Source organism: Quercus suber, unplaced genomic scaffold (genome assembly GCF_002906115.3).
Source record: "Quercus suber isolate HL8 unplaced genomic scaffold, Cork oak 2.0 scaffold_915, whole genome shotgun sequence".
Lineage (NCBI taxonomy): Eukaryota > Viridiplantae > Streptophyta > Magnoliopsida > Fagales > Fagaceae > Quercus > Quercus suber.
The window spans coordinates 108992-130812 of NW_027070339.1; the positions used below are offsets into that span (position 1 = coordinate 108992).

At 33.2% G+C, this 21821-nt stretch overlaps 2 protein-coding genes and 3 pseudogenes across 2 annotated transcripts; all 5 read left to right on the forward strand.

The window, feature by feature from the left end:
- The first annotated feature begins 1866 nt into the window (after positions 1–1866).
- On the forward strand, positions 1867–3102 carry LOC136065284 (LRR receptor-like serine/threonine-protein kinase EFR; annotated as a pseudogene).
- Positions 3103–3461: 359 nt separating this feature from the next.
- On the forward strand, positions 3462–11589 carry LOC136065285 (probable LRR receptor-like serine/threonine-protein kinase At3g47570; annotated as a pseudogene).
- Positions 8395–10745, forward strand: LOC112001355 (uncharacterized protein At2g39795, mitochondrial). The gene is made up of 3 exons (XM_024033526.2): positions 8395–8781; positions 9876–10213; positions 10314–10745. The coding sequence occupies exons 1-3, from the start codon at positions 8506–8508 to the stop codon at positions 10471–10473; spliced, it is 774 nt and encodes a 257-aa protein (XP_023889294.1). The 5' UTR covers positions 8395–8505; the 3' UTR covers positions 10474–10745.
- An 828-nt stretch (positions 11590–12417) lies between the features above and the next one.
- Positions 12418–14689, forward strand: LOC112001411 (uncharacterized protein At2g39795, mitochondrial-like; annotated as a pseudogene).
- Positions 14690–16655: 1966 nt separating this feature from the next.
- LOC112001388 (uncharacterized protein At2g39795, mitochondrial) lies at positions 16656–18845 on the forward strand. The gene is made up of 3 exons (XM_024033558.2): positions 16656–17002; positions 17923–18317; positions 18414–18845. The coding sequence occupies exons 1-3, from the start codon at positions 16757–16759 to the stop codon at positions 18571–18573; spliced, it is 801 nt and encodes a 266-aa protein (XP_023889326.1). The 5' UTR covers positions 16656–16756; the 3' UTR covers positions 18574–18845.
- Positions 18846–21821: the final 2976 nt, after the last annotated feature.

Below are 21821 nucleotides of genomic sequence, written 5' to 3' on the forward strand. Positions count from 1 at the left end.
TGTCAAAGGAATCTTGTCAATGTCCTTTGATTCCTTGATCGTGGTGATCTTGGCATGGAATCTCTCAGGCAGAGATCTGAGCACCTTTCTCACAATCTTGGGTTCAAGAATAGTTTCCCCAAGATTAAAAGCTGAGTTCACTATGTGCTTGAGCTTGGTATAGAACTCATCAAATGATTCATCATCCTCCCTCTTAATCTCTTTGAAGCTAGTAGTGAGCCTTTGAAGTTTCAAGTTCTTGACAGCCTTTGTTCCCTCATAAGTTGTCTGGAGAATGGTCCATGCTTCCTTTGCAGTTTCAATGGAGGATATCTTCTTGAACTCCTCATTTGTGACTGCACTGAATAAGGCATTCAATGCTCTGTTGTTGAAATTTGCTGCTTTGATCTTAGCATCATCCCAATCAACCGGCGCTTCCTTTGGCTTGGTCCAGCCTATCTCCACGGCTTGCCACACCTTTTCATCTAATGACTGCAAGAAAGCTTTCATGCATACTTTCCAGTATGCATGGTTAGTACCATAAAATAAATGAGGTATAATAAGAGATTTTCCTCTATCCATAACAAACAGAGGTCAATGGATCACACAACAAAGATTAACTCTAATCAGAGTGTGCTTGCTCTGATACCACTTGATAAGCCAAGAATGTATTGACCCGTTTGTGATAAATTAATTAATTAATTAGCCAAATTTATTAATTAATCAAATTAACATACAATGTACGTGGTAGCACAAACAAATCAAATTAAACTAAGTATACTGCGGAAAATAAATTGACACGGTGATTTGTTTATAAATGAGGAAAACCTACACGGCAAAAACTCTACCAGATGATTTTAAGGTCACCACTCACAAGAATCCACTATTATCAAAACAAGCAGTTACAAGTAAAGGAATGTCAGTACCTTATACTAACCTACAGTTAAACCCTTACCCTAATACCCAATTGGACTTGTTCTGTAGTGACAATCTCTCCTTTCAATGCATGGCTCACAGTACGTGACTAAAAAATTGCGTGGATCCTAGTACACGACTTCAATCACCAACTAGAGAAGGATGTTAGTTGTAAATTTCTTCAGTTCATCTAGACGATGAAGATCATGAAGTTGCTTGGTCACAAAACCCTATGATGTACAAACACAGCAGCTTCTTCAAGAACTAGGGCAAACTAGGTTTCTGGTCACACTTTTCTTCACTCTTGCGAAATTTGCTCTTGTGCAACTTGTGTCACCCTTTTTAGCCCTTAAAATTATCATTATATATGTTTAGAGTTGTGAGAAAAGAAAGCTCAAACAAACATTTACGGATTGGATGAAAAATAGTCCTTAAAAACTGAACTTTATAAACCTCGATAAATAGTCATCTATCGAGCTAGTTGTCGAGCCACGGGCTTTAGCAGCTTTTAAACCTTGATAGATGCTAGCTGTCGAGCTTTAATGTACAACACTTTCTAACTTGGTTCTTGGACAGATTTGCATGGCTTTAACACTTGAACTTGAAACATTGTTTCTTGAAGCATTAAACATAAGTAAAGTGTGTTTTGTCAAAGGATTAGTCAATTATATAAAATAGTGACATATGTTCCTAACATGTGAAACACATATGTCCTAACAATTTTCAACCTTAGCTCTCACTCTAAGGCCACATTTTACATAAAATAAATTCTCTTTAAAGTCCTTCACTCATCTCCCTTACATAATTGCAACCAAGAGAACTAGGTTGTTCATTTCATATCTGAGAGTGACACCAAAACAATTTACCAGCTTCCTGCCCTTCAAACCAAATGAAGCTTCACAAAAAACATTTATATGCATTTTGGCCTATATACATTATCTTGTTATGAACCTATGTTTATTGCAACCCACCATGACTGCCAACACTCCAACAAATGAGACTGATCGTTTGGCTTTGCTTAAATTCAAAGAATCAATATCTCATGATCGATATATGATGTTGAGCTCAGGGAATGATTCTATGCACTTTTGCAACTGGTTTGGAATCACATGTGGCCGACGACACCAAAGAGTCATGGCCTTGTACTTACAAGGCTATAAATTGCAAGGATCCATATCACCTTAAATTAGCAACCTCACCTTTCTTAGGTTTATCAATCTTCAAAACAACAGCTTTTATGGTGAAATCCCACATGAAGTTGTTCATTTGTTCCGACTACAAATGCCTAACCTTAACAACAACACATTGGAAGGTGAAATACCATCCAGCTTATCCAACTGCTCCAATGCCAGATTCATCAATCTTCTTTGGAATGGACTTAATGAGAAAATTCCAGCGGAGTTAGGATCTTTGTTGAAGCTTTAAACACTTCAGCTTAGTGGAAACAATCTAATAGGAGAAATCCCAACATCTTTAGTAAATCTTTCCTCACTCAGAATTTTGTCTCTATCAGATAACAAATTGGTGGGAAATATTCCAAATGGCATAGGTAATCTAAAAAGCTTATACTTTTTCTCAATTTCAATCAATAATATGTCAAGTACAATCCCCTCCTCCCTTTACAATATATCATCTCTCCAAACCATTTCATTTATAGAATACCAACTTGAAGGTACACTTCCAGACAACATAGGCCTCACTCTTCCTAATCTCAATAGTCTTCTCTTTGTTAATAATAAATTCTCTCGGCCAATTCCTGTTTCATTATGCAATGCATCTCAGCTTCAAATACTTGATCTAGGTGAAAACTATTTGTTGGGATCAGTTCCAACTAATTTGGGAAACCTACTAGATTTTTATTGGCTAGCCTTGAGTGACAATGACCTAGGAGGGAGCCTGGATTTCTTAACATCTTTGACAAATTGTAGTAAACTAGAAATAATGGATTTGAGTACAAACTAGTTTGGAGGTGTTTTGCCCATATCTGTAGGCAACTTGTCTACCCAACTTACTGAAATATATTTTGTAAGCAATGAAATTTCAGGAATTATTCCTGTAACATTAGGGAACCTTGTCAACTTAATTGCCTTAGGCATGGAGTATAATCTTTTCACAGGCCCCATTCCCACTATTTTCGAGAGGTTTCAGAAAATTCAATTATTGGCTTTAAATGGAAATAGATTGTTAGGAGAGATACGACTTCCATAGGCAACCTTACTCAGTTATTCCTACTTGATTTATATGAAAATAGATTAGAAAGGAGGCATACCTCCAAGTATTGGTAATTGCCAAAATTTGCAATTCTTAGACCTTTCACAAAATAATTTTCATGGATTCATCCCCCAACAGCTTATTGGTCTAACTTCCCTTACAACACTACTCAATTTGTCTCACAACTCATTTGATGGCACACTGCCTTCTGAAGTAGGCAATCTGAAAAACATTAACCAACTTGATATCTCAGTAAATAATTTGTCTAGGGAATTCCTAGCTCCATAGGAAATTGTTTGAGCTTGGAATACCTTAGATTGCAAGGGAGTTCCTTTGAAGGATTTTTACCTTCATCTATGGCCTTCTTAAAAGGCCTTCAGGTCCTTGATGTTTCAAGAAATCACCTGTCAGGATCAACTCCAAAAGGTTTAGAAAAGCTTCCATTTCTAAAAAAATTGAACCTCTCATTCAATGATATCGAGGGTGAGGTACCAATAGAGGGAATTTTAAAAAATGCAAGTGCTATATTAGTAAACGGAAATACTAAACTCTGTGGTGGTGTTCCACAACTGCAATTGCCTCCATGTCCTGTCAAAGTCATGAAACCAAGAAAGTCCCTTTCATTCAAACTAATAATTGCAATTGTTGTTGTTATTCTATGTTTCTTTCTATTTTCATTCCTTCTTGTTCTATTTTGGAGGAAAAAATCAAAAAGGGATTATTCTTTTGTCTCAACAATAGAACTCCTTCCAAATGTGTCGTACAAAATGCTTTATCAAGCAACCAATGGATTTTCTCAAAGTAACTTAATTGGAACTGGCAGTTATGGATTGTATATAATGGAGTTCTTTACCCCCAAAGAAAGATTATTGCTATAAAGGTCCTTAACCTTCAACGAAAGGGTGCTTCTAGGAGTTTTTTGGCTGAATGTAATGTATTAACAAATATCTGGCATAGGAATCTTGTTAAGATATTAACATGTTGCTCCAGCATAGATTACAGTGGGAATCAATTCAAAGCTCTAGTCTTTGAATTAATGAGAAATGGGAGTTTAGATATCTGGCTGCATCCAGAGATAGATAGGGAAGATTGATCAAGGGACTTGAGCCTTCTTCAGAGACTAAATATTGCAATTGACGTTGCTTCAGCATTAGAATATCTTCATAGCCATTCTGTGCAACCAATCATTCATTGTGATTTGAAACCTAGCAATATTCTTCTTGACAATGACATGGTTGCTCATTGCGAAATTACTCTCAGCCATGACTTATTCTTTTGAAACACAAACTAGTACAATTGGGATAAAAGGATCTATTGGCTATGCTGCTCCAGGTAAAACCTATTCTATTTGTATTAACATGCTGCACAATAACACGCACAGCTCTAAACATGATTTATGCCGTGATAAATCATAGATTTGATTAATTGGCAGACATCAACTATTGACTATCCATTGACTAAGCTTTTTTTTTAGGCATTTACTTCCTCGACTCTATAAGTTGAGATGATAGCTTGTCAATCAACAACATCAAATATGGAATAGCTAGCCTCAAATTAGAACTATGCTATTGTTTTATGTTTTTTGTTATTGCGTCTGTCAACAAATAATATTCAAGTAATGGACAATAATAGGACTCGTGATTTTATTTGAACATGGCTCCAGTCAAGGCTTTAGAAGTCAAGTACCTAATGTAAAGTGTGCAAATTGTAACAGTTGTAAAATAATTAAATTAGATTATCATAATCCTGACCATTAACCATATATTCCATTCAACATGTACCAGGTGCTATTCTAATATAGAAATTATCATCTTTTAGAAATGAAATTTTGAAATGATAGCATATATCATACCGTTCTTCTTAAGTTCAACTTCTTTTTGCTTTTTTGACAAGTGAATGATTTTGTACTCCCATTAAATCTCAAATCTCATTACAAATAAGAACTGCAAATCTTCTTACATATCATGAACTATAGAGTATGGCATGGGCTGCGAGGCATCAATCAAGGGGGACATGTATAGCTTTGGAGTAAACCCTTCTCATTAGAGAAGTTGAAGAAATGCCAGCAGCAATACTGGCAGCCAAAGGAGATAATTATGAGAATGAAATTGAAGCAGATGAAGAAACTCAAGGTATTGTGAACCTCTGTCAAGTGGAAGCCAATGTGTACAAGTGCTTAGTCTCAGTACTTGAGATTGGACTTGCATGTAGCGTGAAGTCACCAAAAGAAAGAATGAATATGGAGGAAGTTATCAGGGAACTACATTTGATCAAAAATACTTTTCTTAGTTCTAGGATTTGAAGACTTAGTAGAATCCAAGTTGAAGTACTGCTACCTTTCAAATTTGAATTTACTCCAGTAAAATTTCACATGACAATTATCTCATAAAATTGTTGAAGATGTCCCAAGTGAAATATACTGGCCACGAAGGGTTTTTTTTTTTTTTCATAAACACAAGGGTGGAGTCAATCATTTATTTATTTATTTTTGCAGATGATCTTGATTGTACAACTAAAATTTCTGTATAAAAATGTTGGAGTAAAAACTTTGGCCATTGATCCATAAAATTTACATATTAAATGTCTTTTGTCCCAAATGTCTTAATTTTTTTTTTTTTTTTTTTGAGAAACATCAAATGTCTTAATTAAGTGTGAATTTTTCTCAGCACAAAATAAAATCTACTAACTATATAAAAATGGCTCTAGCTATAGGACCCTTGGTTTATTCAACTTTTGTTTTTGTTTTTTTTTTTTTTTTTTTTTTTTTTTTTTTTTTTTTGTAACAAGCTAAAAAGGTGAGTTTAGGTGAGAAAGAAATATTTTTAATATTAAAAAAATGTTATGTCCATAATATTTTCACAATAAATCTCTTGTCTTAAGTAGCAAGTTATTATTGACTATTATTGGTGATGAAAAAACAATTTTAGTAGTGGGTTCAAATTAGAAACATTAATAATTAACTAACCACAAATTTTCTTTTTCTTTTTTTTGTAAAAGTATTGTAGAAATATTGTAGATGATTTGTTTACCAAAATTTTATATATATATATATATATATTATAGATGTAACACTTAGTATTTAATACTATTACCTAAAAGCCTTAAAGTAAGGAGAATTGGTGAGCTCTCTTCCTCTTTTCTTTTTCTTTTTCTTTTTTTTTTCCTTCAAGTACGCTGGTTTGGTTTGAGCTTTTTTTTTTTTTTTTTAATGATTTTTATATGCTTACTTTGAACTTTTACAATGTAGGCTTACAGCGTAAAATTTAGACACACAAAAAATGACAAATAATAAACATATTTGTAAAAAAATGGTAAATATTGTACAAATTTTGCAAATGTGTATAACATTTGCCAATTTTTGTGTGTCTACAATATAAATTTACATTACAAGTACACTGTAAAGATAGAGATATTGTGAAAATGTTGTGACACGTGTTAATTCTTTTTGGGTCAAACTAAAATAAAATAAAATAATAAAATATCAAACCGAGACCTAGCACAACTAAAAATGAAGCTATTGTATCGTGAAAATGTCGTAATATTTTGTTGTTATCACAATATTTTTATAATTGTTGAGGTGTAAGTTCCTTATAGGTCAAAATAAGATAATAAATATTAGATTGAGATCCACCATAGTTGAAAATAGAGGTATTGTGAAAGTGTTGTGATATTTTGTTGTGTTCCTAGACTTTTTTTTTTTGGTTAAGTCAAATTTGGTAAGCCAAAATTCACTTTTTCACAATTTTCTTAAGTTGATGTTTTTTTATACACCGTTTAAAATTTAAAGTAAAATAAAATAAAATAAAAAGATAGTTTTACACCAAAATTAAAAAAATAAAATTGGTCATTTTAAGTTTGGGGTAATTTTATTCCTCCCTAAACTTCAAAACTAACGAAATACCCCTAACTGTTACTCTTTTAGTTAAACCATTTTGAAATCTTACGATTCTTAAATTCTATTGTAAAATGTCTAAAATAACCTTACTAAAATAATATCCCAAAACATTTTCTATGTATTTTGAGTTTTATGTGGTAGTCATACTTGGAAAGTTGGAATGGTGATATATGACGTTCTATTTGTTACCTAAAGAACGTTGATTTTCCTAGGTTTAAATATTCTAGAATTAAAATTTTATCTAATTGAAACTTCAATGACACATCTTTGTTATCCTCTTTTTCTTTTTTTCTTTTTTTCTCTTCTTACTTAAAAGGGTGTTCATTAAAAACTAAGTAAGATAAATATCGTGGTTAGACTCATAAAATGTAATATAATAAAAAATGAAGTATGAATAACAAAATCTTTATTGTAGATAATTGCAAGTATTTGATGAAGGCCTTCAATTGTATTATATGATCACATCATTCATTGTGAAAATTTATATATTGTGATAATGTTTTAGCAAAACTCAGTTGCTTATTATCCGAAGAAAATGATATTCATTATCGCTCTTAGAAGTTTTTAGTGAATGGATATTGCTTTTAGCAAATAGATTCTAAGAAACTATCATGGCAAATAAATACTCATATATTAAAATAGTTACTCTAAATTTAAATACATGGTTTCACTTTTCTTCAAATAGACGTTTAATATTAATTTTCTCACTCAAAGGGGCACAAGCACCCAAACTAGTAAAATAAAGAAGTGTGCATTTTGGAAACCGATTAAAAACTAGTTTTTTGCTTAAATTATTCATTGTTTGTGGGTCCTAAAGTACTTTTTGTCTCAATCTTTATTTCAAATATTCTAACTTTCAGTTTTATATATATATATATATATAAGCTTTTAGCTTTTTATTTCACACTATGCAAATAGGAATAAACTACTAGAAATAAACCATTCTCAAAACAGATACTAAAGTTTAACAAATTAATGCTACTGATCTCTCTAATTACATTAATTTTTCTTGTCTATATGGCTAACAAAGCAATGAGATGACTTTGTTTAGTAACTTTTTTTTTCTTTTTTTGTGGAAAAACTTTGTTTAGTAACTTGGCAGTTGAATTTTTATTAAATTATTACAACATGAAAAACTTTATAAAACTATTATGAAAAAAAATTAAAAAACTTTTTTTCTTCAAATTTAAATTTTCTTACTGGCCCTTGAGTTTCAAAATTTTCAGTTTTATCACCAAATAAAAAACTGAATCAAATAAAAATGACCAAAATAAAATATTTAAAACGTGAAGGTCAAATATAAAGAAAATTCAAATAGGAAGGGTCAAAAAAAAAAAAAAAAAACATTTGAAACTTAAAGGCCAAAATAAAAATAGCTCCAAACCAAACTTTAAAAAAGTTACTAAAAGTTAAAACCTTCTGAGAGTCCAAAATCATTGTATTTGTACCCCTGTCCCTAAAACCCTAAACCCCTTCTTTCTGCAACTCAAACTCAAATTAGAGAAATGGCTTTCCCTTCCATTCTTCGCAAGTCGGGTTCTTCTTTGGCCCCACTCGCAACTCGACTCGTTCGTGACCAGAGAAATTACCATCGTGCCCTCTTCACGGCCAAAACCCACTCCAATCTCTCTCACAGTCACAGGATCTCATTTCTGAGCCCTCTTTTGGTTCCCAACCTTCACTACTCTTCTGCTTCGAAGAAGCCCAGCTCTGATGAGACCCTTTTACGAGTGATTCTGTCAGAGATCCAGTGCTTGCAGGAGACTGATGATCATGATCGGGTAGGTATTTATGTTATTTTATTCTATTTTTTATAAATATTTTTGGGGTTTATGGGCTGTTTGGTTGCTGAGAAAGTGTGGGAAAATGAAAAGAAAATGGAACTTATAGGGCTATTTTTGTAGTTTTTTGGGAGAAGATGAAAAACCCACCTCAATGTCATCGAAGGGTTGTGTTTGGGCACGGAAAAATCAATAATAATTTGATATCTAGGATTTTAATTTCTTGAATGTTTACTATCTTTCTATGCAATAGAAGGCACATGCTGATGCTGCTTGGTTTGCTTGTGGACTAAAGGTTGTCTTTTTACTATTAAAAACAAAAAAGTAAGGCAAATTTAGTTGCTCCAAGAGGAATGTAATGGAAGGAAATGAAGTTTTAAATGTTATGACTTTATGTGTTTTGAATTGCAGACACTTGGTAAAAAAAAAAAAAAATGTAGTTAGGCGGGGTTGAGTGGTTGCTTCTGTTTTCAGGCCCTGGGACCTGAATTGTGAATAATTTTAGCAATAATGGGAATTTCATATTCTTTATTGTCACAAAAAAAAAAAAAAAAAAAAAAAAAAAAAAAAAAGAAGAGAGAGAGAGAGAGAAGGATAGAGTTTTGTGCTTCAAGTTTTGATTATTGCAATTCTTAATATGCAAGCAGCTAGAGGAGGTTTTTTGAAAGTTGTAGTTATTCTTTTTATTCTTATTACTTTCCAGATAGACAAACAGAATTAAGACTTGTGATAGTTATTGTTGCCTCATACTTGGGTTGTTATTCGGCTGTAATTCTTGGTTTTTAATAAAAAAGAGCCAGATGATCGAGAGTTTTCAGATGGATTTTGGAGATAATACTTTGAATAGTGTTGGTTTTGGTTTACTTAGAGAAACATTTATTGGTTTGTTAATGTTCAACGGATATCCTTGTATACATTGTTGATCACTCGTGGAAACTGCCTTTGATGTGGATGTCTTTTAACTATTGATGCTCTTGTAATGTAGTGCTTTAGGAGCTTACCTTATCTTTTCTTTTTTTCTTCTTTTAATGAATATGCTTATACACTTATTAATTGCCTTACTGATAGTGGTGATCACATCTTTTTATTGATAGGTTGAACAGATTCCAAGTGATTTTCCTTTCGAAATTGTGGATAATCCAGGACTTCAAACTCTAACACTGAAAAGAACTTATCAAGGTGAAGAGATAGAAGTTGAAGTTCACATGCCCGATCTAGTTACTGGTGAAAATGATGATGATCCTGATGGGGATAATAGTGAAAAGGCTAGTCTATCTAGCTTGCCACTGGTTGTTAGTGTCTCTAAGAAGGATGGACCTAGTCTAGAGTTTAGTTGCATTTCTTACCCTGATGAAATTGAGATTGACAGCTTGGCAGCTAAACGTCCAGAAATTTCTGATGAGGAGATTGCCTATAAGGGCCCTAGCTTCGTGTAAGAATTTATCGTTCTTACTTTCATATCATCAATTCAATATCATGGTATATGTATTTATATATATAATTTATGAGTGTCTTCATATTTTCTTTTCCAGTGATTTGGATGAGGATCTGCAGAAGGCTTTCAAGAGGTATTTAAATATAAGAGGAATCAAGCCCAGCACAATTAATTTCTTGCATGAGTACATGATCAACAAGAACAGTAAAGAAGAATTGATTTGGATGAAGAAACTTAAGAAGTTTGTTGAAGCCTGAACTTTTGCCCAATACAGGAACTTTGGTAGAAGAGAACTCAAGGACCAAGTTTTGATATTGTATTTTCTTCTGCATAGAGATATACACTGCTGCAATTTATTTACAGAGCCTTTTTTGCAAGGCCTATGATGGTTACACTTGGTCATTAACAAACAGTTGTGTTAGGTGAGGTCTTTTATTGAGAAGTTGGTTAAGTTGCTTTTGATATAGAATGAATGTGTTGTTTCAATTAGAATTTAGATCCAACTATGATTGAATGGATCTGTTTATAACTCCTGAAGTGTTTCATTAGGAAGTCTAGTACCTAATATAAAGTGTGCAAATTGTAACAGGTGTAAAATAATTAAATTAGATTATCATAATCCAGACCATTAACCATATTTTCCATTCTACATGTACGAGGTGCTATTCTAATATAGAAATTATCATATTTTCTAACATGAAATTTTGAAATGATAGAATGTACCATACCGTTCTTCCTTAAGTTCAACTTCTTTTTGCTTTTTTTGACAAATGAAATGTATTTGCGCACTCATTAAAAATCAAATCTCATTATAAACAATAACTGCAAAATCTTCTTACATATGATAAAGATAACTGTAGAGTATGCCATGGGCAGTGAGGCATCAATCAAGGGGGACATGTACAGCTTTGGAGTATTTCTACTGGAATTGTTAGTGGGAAAGAGACCAACCAATGAAATACTTAAAGATGATCTCAATCTCCACAATTTTGTTAATATAGTATTGCCGGGATGGACTTGTTCAAGTTGTGGACCAAACCCTTCTCATTAAAGAAGTTAAAGAAATTCCATTGCCAGCAGCAACAGTGGCAGCTAGAGAAGATAATAATGAGAATGAAATTGAAACAGATGAAGAAACTCAGGGTATTGTGAACATTTGTCAACTGGAAGCCAATGTGTATAAGTGCATAGTCTTGGTCCTCGGGATTGGACTTGCATGTAGCGTGGAGTAACCAAAAAAAAAAAGAATGCTTTTCTTGGTTCTAGGATCTAAAGATTTGGTAGAATCCAAGTTGAAATACTTCTACCTTTCAAATTTGAATTCACTCCAGTAAAATTGCACACGACAATTATCTCATAAAATGGTTGAAGATGTCCCAAGTGAAATATTCTGGCCATGAAGGGGTTTTTTTCTTTGTTTTTTCATAAACACTAGTGTGGAGTAAATCAATTTTAACCTTTTTACTTTTTTCTGCAGATGATCTTGATTGTACAACTAAATTTGCTGTATAAAATGTTGGAGTAACAACTTTGGCCAAAATACATTGTTCATCCATAAAATTTACACATTAAACCCCTTTTGTCCCTAATGTCTTAAATAAGTGTGCATTTGTTCATCAAAAAAAAAAAGTGTGCATTTGATGATGGATTAAAAACTAGTTTTTTGCTTAAATTATTTACTGTTTCCTAAATTATCTTTTGTCTCAAACTCTCAGTTTTATTTTACATAATCTAACTTTCAAACTCTCAGTTTTATTTTACATAATCTAACTTTCAATTTTTTTAAAAGTAAGCTAACTTTTAATTTTGTCTCACATTATATAAATAAGCTACTAAAAATAAGTAATTCTCAAATGGACACTAAAAATTAACAAACGAATGCAATTGATCTTTCTTAGTAAGTTTATTTTTCTTGTATATTTGGCTAAAGAAGCAATGGGATGACTTTGTTTAGTGATGTGAACATTGTGAGTTGAATTTTTATTAAATAGAAAGTACTCAAAAAAAAAAACTATTATAAAACTTTTTGTTTTTAATTTTCAATATTCTTACTGGCCCTTAAGTTTTGAAATTTTCATTTTTATGAAAGGCAAATAAAGAACTGAAGCAAAAAAATAAAAATTTTAAAACGTAAAAAGTTAATATAGTTTCAAAATAAAAAATTTGAAACTTAAAATCTAAACTAAAAAATAAATCAAAATCCCTAAACCCTAAATTCCTAAACCCCTTCTCACTGCAACTCAAACACAAGTCAGAGAAATGGCTTTCACTTCCATTTTTCGCAAGTCGGGTTCTTCTTTGGCCCCACTCGCAACTCGACTTGTTCGTGGCCAGTGAAATTACCATCGTGCCCTCTTCACTGCCAAAACCCACTACAATCTCTCTCACAGTCACAGTCCCTCGTTTCTGAGCCCTTTTGGCTTCCAATCTTCACTACTCTTCTGCTTCGAAGAAGCCCAGCTCTGATGAGACCCTTTTACGAGTGATTCAGTCAGTTCAGAGATCCAATACTTACAGGAGACTGATGATCATGATCGGGTAGTTTTTTTTTTTTTTTAATTTAATAAATATTTTTGAGGTTTAGGGGCTGTTTGGTTGCTGAGAATGTGTGGGAAAATGAAAAGAAAATGGAACGTATAGGCTATTTTTTGTAGTTTTTTGGGAGAAGATGAAAAACCCACCTCAATGTCATCGAATGGTTGTGTTTGGGCACGGAAAAAATCAATAATTTGATATCTAGGATTTTAATTTCTTGAATGTTTACCATCTTTCTAGGCAATAGAAGGCACATGCTGATGCTGCTCGGTTTGCTTGTGGGGTAAAGGTTGTCTTTTTAATATATAAAAATAAAATATAAAATAAAAATTCAGGTGAATTTAGTTGCTCCAAGAGGAATGTAATGGAAGGAAATGAAGCTTTAAATGTTATGACTTTATATGTTCTGAATTGCAGAAACTTGGGGAAAAAAAAATGTAGTTAAGCGGGGTTGAGCATTCACAAAAAACAAAAACTAAAACTAAAAACAAGAAAGGCAAGAAATGAAAGAAGGATAGAGGTTTGTGCTTCAAGTTTTGATTAATGCAATTCTTAGTATGCAAGCAGCAACAGGAGGTTTTTAATAGTTCTAGTTATTCTTTTGGTTATTCTGACTTTTTAAATAGATAAACAGAATTAAGACTTGTGATAGTTATTATTGCCTCATACTTGGGTTTGTTATTCAGCTGCACTTCTTGGTTATAATAAAAAAGAGCCCGATGATCCAGAGTTTTCAGATGGATTTTGGAGATAATACTCTGAATAGTGTTGGTTTTGCATTACTCACAGAAACATCTATTGGTTTGTTAATGTTCAACGAATATCCCTGTATACATTTGTCGATCAATTGTGGAAACTTCCTTTGATGTGGATGTCTTTTAACTATTGATACTGGTAAAGTAGTGCTTTAGGATCTTACCATGTCTTTTTCTTTTTTCTTCTTTTGATGAGTATGCTTATACACTTATTTATTGCCTTGCTGATAGTATTGATCACATATTTTTATTTAATAGGTTGAACAGATTCCAAGTGATTTTCCTTTCAAAATTGTGTATAATCCAGGACTTCAAACTCTTAACACTGAAAAGAACTTACCAAGGTGAAGAGATAGAAGTTGAAGTTCACATGCCCGATCTAGTTACTAGTGAAAATGATGATGATCCTGATGGGGATGATAGTGAAAAGGCTAGTCTATCTAGCTTGCCACTGGTTGTTTGTGTCTCTAAGAAGAATAGACGTAGTTTAGAGTTTAGTTGCATTTCTTACCCTGATGAAATTGAGATTGACAGCTTGGCAGTTAAACGTATAGGAATTTCTGAGGATGAGATTATCTATAAGGGCCCTAGGCCTAGCTTCAAGTAAGAATTTATTGTTCATACTTGTATATCATCTATTCAATATCATGGTATACGTATTTTTTTATTTTATTTTACAAATATCTATAATTTTTGAATGCCTTCACATTTTCTTTTCCAGTGATTTGCCTCACCTGTCAAAGCCTTTCAAGAGGTACTTAAAACTAAGAGGAATCAAGCCCAGCACAATTGAGTTCTTGCATGAGTACATGATCAAACAAGAATAGTAAAGAAGAATTGATTTGGATGAAGAAACTTAAGAAGTTCATTGAAGCCTGAACTTTTGCCCAATACAGCTACTTTGGTAGTAGAGAAGTCAGGGATCAAGTTTTGATGTTGTATATTTTCTTCTGCATAGAGATAGACTGTTGCTGCAATTTATTTACAGAGCCTTTTATGTAAAGCCTGTGATAGTTAACACTTGGTCCTTAGCAACTAGTCGTGTTGGGTGAGGTCTTTTATTGAGAAGTTAGTTAGGTTGCTTTTGATATAGAATGAAAGTGTTGTTTCAATTAGAATTTAGAACCAACTATGATCGATGGATCTGTTCATAAATCCGAAGTGTTCCATAACCTTTTTTTAACGTTCTGATGAAGATCCATATCAATCTCAAATAATTTGGTGAAAAAGGTCATATAAGCTTATAGTAGCTTAAAGCAGAGCCATGATGTTGCTTAATTGTTGTAGGGGTGGCAATTTTTCTTTAAACCTATTAATCCATCCACCGTCCGCCTAATTTGGTTAAGCCTTAATCCAGCCTAATTAAATATTTGGGTTAAATGGGTAAAGACCCATTGAGTAATTCAATTAAATGAGTTTTGACAGATAGACTCACTGGATACCAAGTGATAACCATTTAAATTTTTAATACATTAAAAAAAAAAAAAAAAAAAAAAAAAGAATACCCCAAGCCTAACTTAGCTTCTCTACACAACTGCTGGACCCAATCTCCCCCAACTTTCTTCCTATTGACTTCCTTCCCTTTTCTTTCACATTTTCTTATCTACCAAACGTATTCTCTACCCCTCTCTATCTCTTGCTCATTTTTCCAACCGAAAACTTTCAAAATCTCCAAGCCCTTGGAGTTCCTTGTCTATATTTCTTGAAAAAATTTCAATTTCCTTTCAATTCTTTTTTTTTTTTTTTTGGGAGAAATTTCCTTTCAATTCAATTGGGAAAAAACAAAAATATTTTGATGTTGTAGTTCATGAAATCTACGAATCTTAGGCCAAAGCTTGAAACAACAATGAAGAAATCGTCTTAAATCAGTGAAAATTTTCAATTTACGCTTTTTTTTTTTTTTTGGTAAATTATATTTTCTCAGGAAAATTTTGGTGTTAAATTTTTCTTGGAAACAAACAGTGTTTGGAGTTGTGCACTATACGATCATAGTTCGTTATTTCGTTTGAGTTGGAACTAATATGATGTTGTTATGCATATAGGTGTTTTGCTTTTAATTGAATTCTTGGTGATTTTGTGAATCTAACTCAAATTTGATCTAAATTTCTTTTGCTTATTTGAGTAAATCAGAATTGTATGTAAAATCATAGTCAAAAGTGAATATTCATTTTGTTTGATTCTCAATTTTCTAAGAAACCAAGCGGTGGGTAAATCAATTTCTCAAATACCAAACACTAGTCGGGTTATCTTAGAAACCAAAAGGGGTATTTTGGTAATTTTGTATGTTTTGGGGTATTTTGGTACTTTTGGAGGTCAAGAGGATATTTGGGTCATTTTAGATATAATGGGTGGGTCACTATATTAAATGAGTGTGGGGGGTAATGAATATTTAATTTATATTTAAATAGTTAATAAATGGGTAATTATATACCCATCTTATTTATGATCCAACCCACCCCACCAATTTGCTGCAAAATATAGTATAATGCTTAGATGATTTTTTTGGTGGGAATGTTTAGACCATTTATGAATGTTTAGAAATGACACCCTTGTAGCTCAATTAATTGGAAAATTTTTGTATTTTTAAAAGAGAAAAACATGTGGTGTTCAAATTGACATGATAAATGCTTTTTGTCCTTAATTTTTCAAACAAGTGTTTTAAATCCTTAAAGTTTAACAAAATGGTCATGCTAACGAGTGCCCTTAGGGCACTCATTAATAATCAATTTTAAGAAAGTTTTGATATCGCTTTTATGGAAAATGAAAAAAACTATCAAAATATTAATTACTTTTTTTCATTTCCTACAAAAATTTTCTTTAAATGAATTATTAATTAGTGTTCTAAGGGCACTCGTTAGCATTTTTCTTAACAAAAAAGGCTATTAATCTCTCTAATTCTGTTAATTTTCTTGTGTACGGGGCTAATGAATGAAGCAATAAGGTGATCTAATTTAATGCCAAGCTGAATTTTTATTAAATAATTACATGTAGAGCTTAATAAAAATTTTCAAACAAAAAATTGAATCAAACATAAAAATGAAAATTTTGAAAGTCAAAAAAGCAAAAATAAAAATGAAATCAAAAGGCCAAAATAAAATTATTGAAACATAAAAACTAAAATAAAAACAATTCCAAAACTTTAAATGTGCTAATTAGTCAAAACTCTTAAAACCCTTCGAGTCCGAGAGCCCAAAATCCTTGTACCCTTGTGACTCTAAAACCCTGAAGGGCTTCTCTGCAAGTCGGAGAAATGGCTTTCACTTCCATTCTTCGCAAGTCGGCTTCTTCTTTGACCACACTCGCAGGTCTACTCGCTCGTGGCCATGGAAATTACCACTGTGCCCTCTTTACAGCCATCACCCACTCCTCTTTGAGCCCTCTGGTTCCCAACCTTCACTACTCTTCTGTTTCGAATAAGCACAGTTCTGATGAGACCCTTCTACCTGTGATTCAGTCTAAGATTCAATGCTTGCAGGAGACTGATGGTCATGACTGGGTAAGTCTTTTTTTTTTTTTTTTTTTTTTTTGTGGAGAAGATGAAAAACCCACCTCAATTTCATCGAATGGTTGTGTTTGGGCACGGAAAAATCAATAATTTGATAGATAGGATTTTATTTCCTTGAACGTTTGCTACATGCTGCTCTGTTTGCTTGTGTAGTAAAGGTTTTCTTTCTCAAAAAGAATAAAATTCAGGCGACTTTTGTTGCTGCAAGAGGAATGTAATGGAGGGAAATGAAGCTTCAAAAGTTATGACTTTAGATGTTCTGAATTGCATAAACTTAGTCAAAAAATGTAGTTAGGTGGGGTTGAGATTTTGCTTCTGTTTTCGGGTCCTGAATTGTCAATAACTTTTGTAAGAATGGGAATTTCATTTTCTGTATGTCACTGAAAAATGAAAATAAAAAGGCAAGAAAAGAAAGGAGGATAGAGTTTTGATTAATGCAAATCTTAGTATGCGAGCTGCTAGAGGATGTTTTTTCAAAAGTTGAAGTTATTCTTTTTATTCTTGTGACTTTTCAAATAGACAAACAGAATTAAGACCCATGATAGTTACGGTGATAGCTAGTAACGCCTCTTATATGGGTTGTTATTCAGCTGTACTCATTGGCTTTATTAAAAGAGCCAGATGATCCCGAGTTTTCAGAGGTAGATTTTGGAGATAATAATCTGAGTAGTTTTGATTTTGCAGAACTCATAGAAGCATTTACTGGTTTGCTAATGTTCACTGAACGTTTTTGTATACATTTGTCAATTGCTTGTGAAAACTTCCTTTGATGTGGATATCTTTTAAACTATTGATACTCAAGTAAAGTAGTGCTTTAGGATCTCACCATATCATTTTCTTTTTTCTTCTTTTGCTTTTACAATCATTTATTGCCTTACTAATGGTGGCGATTGCTTCTTTTTGTTTGATAGGTTGAACAGATTCCAAGTGATTTTCCTTTTGAAATCGTGGATAATCCAGGACTTCAAACTCTAACACTGAAAAGAAAATACCAAGGTGAAGAGATAGAAGTTGAAGTTCACATGCCTGATATATTTACTGGTGAAAAAAATGATCATCATGATGGGAATGATAACAGTGAAAAGCCCAGACTATCTATCTTGCCACTAGTTGTTAGTGTCTCTAAGCAGATAAAACCTAGTCGAAAATACCGTTTAGGTTTTTTCCCATGTAGGCTTGAGTTTGGTGAAAGACGTCTAGAGTTCAGTTGCATTTCTTACCCTGATGAAATTGAGATTGACAGCTTGGTATTTAAACTTCCTGAAATTTCTGATGATGAGAATACCTATGAGGGCCCTAGCTTCGTGTAAGCATATATTCTTCTTACTCGTATATCATCAATTCATTATCGTGGTTTATATATTTTTATGATCAATGAGTGTCTTCCTGATTTCTCTTCCAGTGATTTGGATAAGGACCTGCAGAAGGCTTTTAAGAGGTATTTGAGAATAAGAGGAATCAAGCCCCGCACATTTAATTTCTTGCATGAGTACATGATCAATAAGCACAGTAAAGAAGATTTGATTTGGATGAAGAAACTTAAGAAGTTCTTTGAAGCCTGAACTTTTGCCTAATACAGCAACTTTGGTAGAAGAGAACTCGAAGACGAAGTTTGGATTATTTGTTTTCTTATGCATAGAGGTGTACTGTTGCTGCAATTTATTTACAGAACCTATCATGTAAAAGAGTATGATAGTTACACACTTGGTCATTAACAAATAGTTGTGGCCTGAAGGCATGAAAAACTAATCTAGTTTGACATTATGGCAGGCTTGTATTTGAAAAGTTGGTTAAGTTGCTTTGATATAAAAATGAAGGTGTTGTTTCAATTAAATTTAGAATTAAATAAGATTGAATGGATCTGTTTATAACTCCTGAAGTGTTCTGTAAACTCCTTCAATGTTCTGATGAAGATCCATATCAATATCAAATTATTTGGGGAAAAAGGTCATATGCTGCTTATAGTAGCTTAAAGCAAAGCTGTGATGTTGTTGTATCATGCTCACATGAATGCATGATATTTTCTGGAGGGAATGTTTAGGCCATTTATGGCCTGTCAGGTTGCAGCTTAGTGGTTAGAGGTTTGGGATAAGCTGTATTCCTAGACATCTTGGGTTCGACCCCCAGTAGTTCTCTGGATTGCATGATATTAGCACTTGTGATGTTGACTGATTCCATGACAAATTTGATGGTATTTTAGGTCTCAACTTTAATTGTTTTTATGTAATTTTGTGGGCTTTCAATTTTATTGAGCTTGTGAGTTCAAGTGGTCATAGTGCAAAAAGGGAAGTCGGCTGAGTATTTTTGCTCCTATGATCGCAAGGCAAGAAGTCGAAAGAAGATATGGAATTGAAGTTTGAAAACTTGTTGGACTAGTGAGTTCGCGGCTTATTCATACAAAGTTTGTATTGTATGAAAATCAGAGAACCGAAGAGACTCTCATAATTGAATTCTCTACAGTTTAAGCCTCTTAGCCTATATATTTAAGTCCCATTTCCCACGATTTTGACACCTTGAATTCCCATAAGATTTGGCGAGAACCCATAAACCCTAGAACAAAACTCAGATCTCTCTATCTCTCAACAACCAAATTCAAGAGAGGAGATCAAACCCATCACTACCTTTGAGTTGTTAGTGTTGCTTGGAGCTTGCGAAGCATTGCAACCACCACAAAACTACCAAAGTGACTTGGAGATTGCAATTGGAGCTCAATTGCAGAACCGAAGCTAGAGTGGGGAAAGGAAAGGACTCGTGGAGTCCATTGCTAGCAAGATGGTGCCCAACACAGCAGTGCTTCCACATGAATGCAAAACTCATTTTCTCCATCAAGGTGCTACTGCTAGTCTGCTAACTCCTCTTCCACATAAAACCATAAATCTTGCGAACATTCATCTTTTGAGATACCCTTCTATTTATTTCAGTGCTCCAGTACTATGACAATTTATAAAACATTTGCAGTGTCAATTAGAGTAGCTCTAAGCGCATGTTCCTCCTCTTTTCCCTACTTAATACTTGGCAGGCGCAATAAATCTTTTTTTTTTTAATAGCTAAAAAAAAAAAAACGGAGGGCTTGTAAGTATGGTCACTCATTGAACTCAGCATTGCATTATGGCATAAGACTACTTAAGTATTAATGGGACTTGCTACTATTTGAAATTACAACTCCGAAACTTAGAGGTTTAATGGGTCATAAGGGCTTCCTACTAATAGGCCACCCCCTCTGGTAGTAGTTATAAACTGGGAAGACTTTTGCATAACAAGACATTAAATAACAAGATGCTTCCTAGAAAAACTAAACTGTTGTTTCATTTTGAAGGGAACGTATACATTACAAACGTCCGGGCACATATAGACAATGTAGGATCTAATATTTGTGAGTAAATTTACTTTATTGTGTGGTTTAGTGGCGCTGTGTGAAAGTGCTGATTTGACTGAACAGAGAAACGGTTTCTGCAGAATATTTTCGCAAATTTCTGGTCTCAAACAGCTATAAAACGATTTTTTTTTTTTTTTTTTTTTTTTTTTTGCTTAGAACCAACACAGCAGTGCTTCCACATGAATGCAAAACTCATTTTCTCCATCAAGGTGCTACTGCTAGTCTGCTAACTCCTCTTCCACATAAAACCATAAATCTTGCGAACATTCATCTTTTGAGATACCCTTCTATTTATTTCAGTGCTCCAGTACTATGACAATTTATAAAACATTTGCAGTGTCAATTAGAGTAGCTCTAAGCGCATGTTCCTCCTCTTTTCCCTACTTAATACTTGGCAGGCGCAATAAATCTTTTTTTTTTTAATAGCTAAAAAAAAAAAAAAAAGGAGGGCTTGTAAGTATGGTCACTCATTGAACTCAGCATTGCATTATGGCATAAGACTACTTAAGTATTAATGGGACTTGCTACTATTTGAAATTACAACTCCGAAACTTAGAGGTTTAATGGGTCATAAGGGCTTCCTACTAATAGGCCACCCCCTCTGGTAGTAGTTATAAACTGGGAAGACTTTTACATAACAAGACATTAAATAACAAGATGCTTCCTAGAAAAACTAAACTGTTGTTTCATTTTGAAGGGAACATATACATTACAAACGTCCGGGCACATATAGACAATGTAGGATCTAATATTTGTGAGTAAATTTACTTTATTGTGTGGTTTAGTGGCGCTGTGTGAAAGTGCTGATTTGACTGAACAGAGAAACGGTTTCTGCAGAATATTTTCGCAAATTTCTGGTCTCAAACAGCTATAAAACGATTTTTTTTTTTTTTTTTTTGCTTAGATGAATCAAAGTAACTCTCTAATATGTCATTCTCCTCTCTCTCCTCTACCTCCCCCATTGTACCTTTTCCTCTCCTTTCTTTCCGAACTGCCAAACATACCATAGAAGAAACAGTTGTTGGGTGAAAAATCCTGGGTAGTTTGAGAAACTGTTGTATTAATGGCAGGATTTTATTGAGAGGTTAGTTAAGTTGCTTTTAGTATAAAAATGAAAGCGTTTTGAGGGATGATGGTAAAGATACAATATAGAAAAAATGGTGCCCAACACAACGTGCCTCCACATGAAGATGAAGGAAGGAAGAAATCATTTCATCCATCAAGGTGCTACTGTTTTTAACTCCTCCTTTCACGTAAAACTATCAATCCTGTCAGCAATCTTCTATTTATTTCAGTGGTCCACAACTCTGCCCATTTAACACGTAAAGATTTTTACCGAGTAGGTCCCGGTGCTTGTTCCTCTTTTCCCACTTACTTTTTCTTTCTTTTGTTAAGAAAAGTTTCCCCTACTTACTTTGACTCTTTATCCAATAG

Excerpts from the sequence above, each read along its gene's own strand:
- LOC112001355 (XM_024033526.2), top strand. The coding sequence starts at position 8,506 with ATGGCTTTCCCTTCCATTCTTCGCAAGTCGGGTTCTTCTTTGGCCCCA. Across the intron at positions 8,782-9,875 it reads AGACTGATGATCATGATCGG|GTTGAACAGATTCCAAGTGA; the intron begins GTAGGTATTTAT and ends TTTTATTGATAG. Across the intron at positions 10,214-10,313 it reads TATAAGGGCCCTAGCTTCGT|TGATTTGGATGAGGATCTGC; the intron begins GTAAGAATTTAT and ends TTTCTTTTCCAG.
- LOC112001388 (XM_024033558.2), top strand. The coding sequence starts at position 16,757 with ATGGCTTTCACTTCCATTCTTCGCAAGTCGGCTTCTTCTTTGACCACA. Across the intron at positions 17,003-17,922 it reads AGACTGATGGTCATGACTGG|GTTGAACAGATTCCAAGTGA; the intron begins GTAAGTCTTTTT and ends TTTGTTTGATAG. Across the intron at positions 18,318-18,413 it reads TATGAGGGCCCTAGCTTCGT|TGATTTGGATAAGGACCTGC; the intron begins GTAAGCATATAT and ends TTTCTCTTCCAG.